Source organism: Bombus vosnesenskii, unplaced genomic scaffold, assembly GCF_011952255.1.
Source record: "Bombus vosnesenskii isolate JDL3184/JDL3185 unplaced genomic scaffold, Bvos_JDL3184-5_v1.1 scf7180000013340, whole genome shotgun sequence".
In the NCBI taxonomy this organism is placed as follows: domain Eukaryota; kingdom Metazoa; phylum Arthropoda; class Insecta; order Hymenoptera; family Apidae; genus Bombus; species Bombus vosnesenskii.
In genome coordinates, this window is record NW_022882977.1 from 1,159,250 (window position 1) to 1,166,373 (window position 7,124).

General features: G+C 36.9%; 1 protein-coding gene across 3 annotated transcripts in view; it reads left to right on the forward strand.

Moving 5' to 3' along the window:
- The window catches only part of LOC117236222 (V-type proton ATPase 116 kDa subunit a), a 53,449-nt gene that overhangs the window by 44,161 nt on the left and 2,164 nt on the right, over positions 1–7,124 (forward strand). For all 3 annotated transcript variants that reach the window (XM_033498967.1, XM_033498966.1, XM_033498968.1), the window contains exons 8-13: positions 1,246–1,458; positions 2,008–2,221; positions 3,303–3,723; positions 5,716–5,843; positions 5,951–6,180; positions 6,726–7,114. In XM_033498967.1, the coding sequence (XP_033354858.1) occupies positions 1,246–1,458; positions 2,008–2,221; positions 3,303–3,723; positions 5,716–5,843; positions 5,951–6,180; positions 6,726–7,114 (1,595 nt within the window). The remainder of the gene's footprint in view (positions 1–1,245; positions 1,459–2,007; positions 2,222–3,302; positions 3,724–5,715; positions 5,844–5,950; positions 6,181–6,725; positions 7,115–7,124) is intronic.

Consider the following 7,124-nt stretch of genomic DNA (forward strand, 5'->3'; position numbering starts at 1 on the left):
TCTTCATGACGAGTATACTCGTCAAACACAAAGTACGTGTGGCTGATGTAATATGGAATTAAGTTGCAACGAAACGATTGTTTTATTTCTTAATTTTATTACCGACAGGGCTCTTCATAACACAAAGTATTGTCATTTCTTCACGACGAGTATACTCGTCAAACATGGAGTACGTGTGGCTGTTATAATATGAAATTAAATTGTAACAAAATCACCGTTTTTATTTCTTAATTTTATTACCGACAGGGCTTTTCATAACACAAAGTATTGTCATTTCTTCATGACAAGTATACTCGTCAAATACAAAGTACGTGTGGTTGATGTAATATGGAATTAAGTTGTAACGAAACGATTGTTTTATTTCTTAATTTTATTACCGACAGAGCTCTTTATAACAAAAAGTATTGTCATTTCTTCATGACGAGTATACTCGTCAAACATGGAGTACGTGTGGCTGTTATAATATGAAATTAAATTGTAACGAAATCACCGTTTTTATTTCTTAATTTGATTACCGATGGGGCTCTTCATAACACAAAGTATTGTCATTTCTTCACGACGAGTATACTCGTCAAACACAAAGTACGTGTGGCTGATGTAATATGGAATTAAGTTGTAACGAAACGATTGTTTTATTACCTACAGGGCTCTTCATAACAAAAAATATTGCCATTTCTCCATGACGAGTATACTCGTCAGAAACAGGTAGCTGGTTAACGCGGATTACGTAATTCGCTAGCAAAGTCACTACCGTAGTAAATTGATCCCCTTTTGCTTTTAAACGTTTTTTCGTTCCAAGATTCGATTCGTCGAAGTATCCAGGTATTTCCAGCTTCTGTTACGAGTATTACAATACGTACGAAAAATATTGGTCTAATTAATAACTGCTAAAATGGACCTATATCGTAGGAGATTGACAGCCGAAAAATGTATAATTCTATGTTTTGAAATACTTTCACGTAAAAATGTAAAAAGTAAGGAAGTCATTTACACTTTTCTCCAGGCTTTTTGTAAGATATTTTTCGAAAACATATTTTTCCTTAATGTTACGTATATCTCATAAATATCAATAATTTTCAGTACGAAGAAAATCGAATTTATGCGCGTTTGAATAATTGTCGGGTCGTTTCTGATGAAAATGTACGACGAATATATGAAAACCCGGAATTCACTGGTTATATTATATGGAATGGATCGTCGAATCTTTCATCGTTGATATCTTCGTTTCTTTTTCATTTCATTCAGGTTTTAAATCAAACGCAAGATCATCGTCAACGCGTGTTACATAACGTTGCCAAGGAGTTGCCCAATTGGACGATTATGGTTCGAAAGATGAAGGCCATTTATCATACGATGAATTTGTTCAACGTGGACGTAACGAAAAAGTGCCTTATAGGAGAATGTTGGGTACCTGTTGCCGATCTCACCATTGTCCGAGACTGTCTCACGGAAGGATCGGTTGGTTTCTTCAAATTATATTATGTATACAAGTTTTACAATACGTTTCAAGAACGAAACAATTCGAATAGGAGTAACACTTCTAGTAACAAGCTACAGTTCTATACTATATTTCTTACTAATTTCGTTAGCACGTGTTAGCACAGCTTCTATAATAGAAATTTTTCCTGTCATCGTACACATCGTTCTATACACCGTTGTGTCGAACAATAAGGAAATGAAATATGGTTATTTAGAGCATTTGATAACGATGATAAATTTTCTCGTAAATTATGACCGAACACCTTCGAGACGCGATATATCTTGTGTCCTTCCTTCAACATCGCTGCGATTTTCTTCAAATTTTCATGTTTTTCTATATTCGAAGAAATTCTACAATAACCAAATATTCTTCTTTCACGTCTCGTTTATATTTTGTTGGCTCGTTCAACTGAATATATGCTTTCCCGTTTATACTATAATTAAATTATATTATAATATCATTTATCAAGTTATATTATATATTACAATAATATAATAAAAATCGCGTTGAAATTTGACTTTCTTCAGCGTCTCTGTGGTAGTACGATACCATCGTTCCTCAATGTTATCTACACGAACGAAGATCCTCCGACGTTTAACAGGACCAACAAGTTCACCAGAGGTTTTCAAAATTTGATCGACGCTTACGGCGTGGCATCGTATCGCGAAGCTAATCCAGCTCTTTATACGATTATCACTTTCCCTTTCCTATTTAGCGTCATGTTCGGCGATTGTGGACACGGTAAATAAACGTTTTACGTTTCGACACTGACTACGGTTAAGAGTGATACACGGTGTCCTAATAAAACAATGATACAGTTGGCAGTTGGTAGATGGCGCGATTGTACGTGAAAAAATAAGTCGAAGGTACAGGCTGTCTTACATGATGATCGTGCGTGAGAAAATAAGTCGAAAATATGCAATGAATTGTTTTCACTTGAGGGACTTCGTTTCCGAGAAAATCGACTTTGAATTTCCACCGAGTACGCACGCACTTGACTGTGTCGTGGTCGGATCTCTATACGAACCATTGTTTGTTTCATCCGTTTACGTAGAAACGTACGTACTAAATCAGAGGTTTATTTCTAAAAGACAACTATTAAAAGCGAGGATCATTTTGGCGTTCGAAGAACTGGAAGTCTGGAAAATATGTTTTGGAAAGCGTGCACGAAAATTGAATTCGCAGAGCATTTCAAGAATCAGCGTTTTCAACAACTTTTGCACCGATAAAGCAGATTTTCAGAATTACTAAGTAAACCTACGGCATATGGTTTATATCGTATTAAATGAAAAGCTTTCTCGTTTAACGCGTCGTTTTTCGGGAATATCATGGCAAATCGCGAAGAAAAAGAAGATCGTGACTCGCGCGTGTTTAGTTGAGAATCGACGTATTTGCTCGTTCGATATTATCGTCCAAATGTCATTTTTTTGCAAACGAAGCGTTACACGTACATCGATCGCACGTTTTTCTCTATCTTCGGCTTATTTTTACGTACGTGGCAGAATTGATCGAAACGATTGCTTCGACTCGAACGACTTCAAATCTGACCACTTTATCGGTTTTATCTCTATGTAAATCCAGTTTGCGCGGTGAGCGTAGCTTGAACGTCGAACGTAAGTTCGATCGCGCGCACCATCTACGTTGCACGTTTCTAATCAGATTCGAAATTGAAATAAAGATGAACATCGTAAAGGTAGGAAATTTTAAACTGGTTTTATATAGTCACGAAACGCACCGTGTATTTCTTATAACGTACGAATGTACGTGTGTAGATAGGAATATGGAAAGCGACGACCTTTTCCTTTTTCTTCTCTTTTTTTAGGTTTAATTTTGAGCCTGTTCGCTGTATATATGATCGCGTTGGAGAAGAAGTTTATGGCGCAAAAGTCAGCGTCCGAAATTTGGAATATATTTTTCGCCGGACGTTATATTATCCTTCTTATGGGTTTGTTTTCCATTTACACTGGCATCATCTACAATGACGTGTTCTCAAAGTCATTTAACATATTCGGGTCTAGTTGGCACATATCGTACGAAGATACAATGGAGGAAGATGATATGATTGAGTTGAATCCAGCTACCAGTAATTACGCGCAAGTGCCTTATCCATTGGGTATGGATCCTGTTTGGGTATTAGCCGAGAACAAGATAATATTTTTGAATTCGTACAAAATGAAGCTGTCGATCATCTTCGGTGTCGTGCACATGATCTTCGGCGTGTTCATGAGTATCCCTAATATTATGTAAGTTGATACAGCGATGGTTCCGATTACGATTTCGATTTCAACGTATCATCGCTTTTTATTTATTTTTCTTTCCTTTTTTTCTTTTTTTTTTTTCGTTCAATCGAGTCTTCTTCATATTTTTTATTTAGCGTATTTACCTATAAGTACGGAAATATCTAACGAACACAGAGATAGTTAGAGAAGAACAAAAGAAATAATTCGATCGATCGCTACTTCGAGTTGGAAATAATTTCTTTCGAAGATTTTATCGTAGCTCTTAGAAAAGGAAGCTTCTATTTACGATAGTCGGAAATTATTTCAAATCAATATCTACGTACGTATATTCGCAGCTATGTAGGGCACACTGATGGGAATACGAAACGATCATTTTGCTTTTCAGCTTATGCAAAGTCTCGGAATAGTTCAAAAGAGGCAATGGAAAATGAATATAACTTTAACAGGGAATTTTATGTGAAACGCGCTGCATATATACATGTACGTGTATATACGTGTGCACATATGTATAAGTGTTAAAATGCTATGCACCTCGTAAAAGCAAAAGTCATAAAAGTAAGAATCGGAGAACTGGAAATCTCGAAATCGGATAGCAATTGGACCAGTGTTATTTCAAAGGAAAATAAGTTGTGAAATTTTAATTAGTTTATCCAATTGCTTTCCTAATAATCACGCGCATTCGTGTACTACGATAAATAGGTACAGGTTTCTGTTTTTCACTTCCACAAAAAGCGTCAGTCTTTCTTTAACGAATCTATAAAAAAAAGCCACGTTTAAATAACATTTTCTGTCTTTTTTTTTGTTACACGTACGAGTATATTCGTCAAATATTCTAATAGAGTTTGGAGAAAACAGAAACGAAACCATGTAGATATTACACATAGCTGAAAATCGAGGTGGTCCATACGTGCTAGATATTGTTCCTTAATCTGTATTTATAGGTATATATATGGACATAGGGTGTTTCGATTATCTTGGATTAAAATCGCTTAACATACGGTGATCACAAACATATTATGCGAGTTATAGGAAACATTTTGAAATTTCATTGGAAATCATGGATGATTCGAATCGGTCGATATACGCGCCAAAGAGGATAATCAAATAATCAAACTTTTTTTTTATAAAATACATAACAGGTTTGCTGGAAGTATAAAGGAAACATTACCAATAAATTTTTACTAAAATTTTGAGTCTTTATAGTAAATGCTAATTGTTTATTTGCAGCTTGATTTTATACACGACGAGTATATACGTCAACCGCATCGAGATGCATTTAGATTGGTCCGTGTATACGCGTTGAACGCACTGAACTGGTTCTTCGGTAACTGGTTCGAAAGTATCGTAAAGTATAAGAAACGTAGGACAAGTATGTCAAGTAGCGGCGGATTCTTACCGGTTCGTTAAAACCTGAACGCGTCGCGTCCTGTCGGTGAATTTCCGAAAAGAAACTCGTAATAGTACGCATGTACCTCGTATCGTATCGACGCTACCCCGCTGTGAGATGTAGGACTTGGAACTATAGTAACAAGTATCACGGCACACCCCCATCGCGGTCTGCCCGGCGTCGCGACGCTGCGCAGCATCGTGACAGTCATCTGCCATTGGCCTGCCCTTCTCCCGGGCTACGGCCAACCAAATCCAAATCCGACACAAACGTGACACGAACAGGCATTTTGTCAGAAATTAAATATCTACTTAGAAGAAACTATAGCTAAGCGGTATGCATACGTAGGAAAAGATTATCCCGGATATCGAGCTTGACGATCGTTTTGTATTTCAAGGTCATTGAAATCGGCCATCTCCGATTAACAATAATCCTATCTACGTATGTTAAGCAATGCAAGATGAACGAATCAGCCTGTGTAATAAATTTTACATAGAAACGAAATTTTACAGTATTTTTGTACGTTATACGCTATGGTAACTAGTAAGTAGTTTTCACGTTCACGAATTACCTTATTAATTACATGTGTTTCTACGTTTCCCCAACAGGCATTTCAAGAGATACTCGAGCTTATTCCTAGAATTCTTGCCACAGTTACTTTTCCTTGTTTTATTATTTTTCTATCTGGTAGTTTTGATGTTCGTTAAATGGGTTTTGTATAATCCGGCTGCAACAGGTAACGTATTATATCGTATCATACTTGTTATCGTTGCTATCTGATTTTCCATTCAATGGTGAAATTAATCAGATCCTGCTATGTATCTTCTTTTTTTTTTTTTACAGATCATAGATACAGTCCTTCGTGCGCACCATCGGTTTTGATTACGTTTATTAATATGATACTGCAGGGTCACGCTACCGTACCGCTTGGTTGTTCGGAGTTCATGTTCCCGGGTCAGTCTATTCTTCAGAAGGTTTGCGTGATACTCGCTCTGTTATGTGTGCCTGTAATGCTCCTTGGCAAGCCTCTTCTCTTCTTATTCCAGAAGAAGAGACGAGAAGAGAGAGTCTTGGTGAGCAAATATAATTCTCGTACTATTATCTCCATTACAATGATCATGTATCGACTTAGAAACTGAATCGACAAATTAACCAGTTAACTGCGGAATTTAGTTTTAGAAATCTGTCACGGGGCTGAGTCATTGAGTGCGCAAATAAATACAAGCGACGACGAGTATACTCGTCAAAGGCTGCTAGCTTTCGTTCGACGTGTATACTCGTCAAACGCAGTTGACTGGTTAAGGAGAAAGAACGCATAATCGAATTACAGCGTAATAGGCGACTTGGTTAACCGTTTTTACATTAGCTGCTGGATTAAATGGACATTTATAAAGTACTATATCGAAATCGCTTTGTATAAAAGCTGCCAATATTTTTCAACCTTGTGCATACATCCGTATGCCTGTGCTCATACATATACATATATATACGTGTACTTTTCTTATAAATAATTCGGTAAAAAAGTAATGATAAAGATAAATAAATGGTGTCTTTAAGACTCTACAATTTTCACTCGTTTTATATAAAGTTTTCACCTGCGATCGCTTTTCAATTTCAGAGCAATGGAACTCCATCTCAAGACATCGAATTGCAAACCGAAGGTTTACAAAATAATGCGACTATTAGTCAAGCCGCCGATGCTCACGAAACGGAAACATTCGGTGAAGTGATGATACACCAGGTTATTCATACTATAGAATATGTTCTCTCAACGATATCTCACACTGCCTCTTATCTACGTTTATGGGCTTTGTCGTTGGCCCATGGACAACTTTCCGAAGTCTTATGGAAAATGGTGTTAAGCAAAGGTTTGGGTGCTACCGAGGATAACTATGTAAAAAGCGTTATATTGTTTTTGACATTCGCTGCATGGGCCGCATTCACCGTCGCCATCCTTGTGATGATGGAAGGGCTATCGGCTTTCCTTCATACCCTTCGGCTTCATTGGTACGTAAAA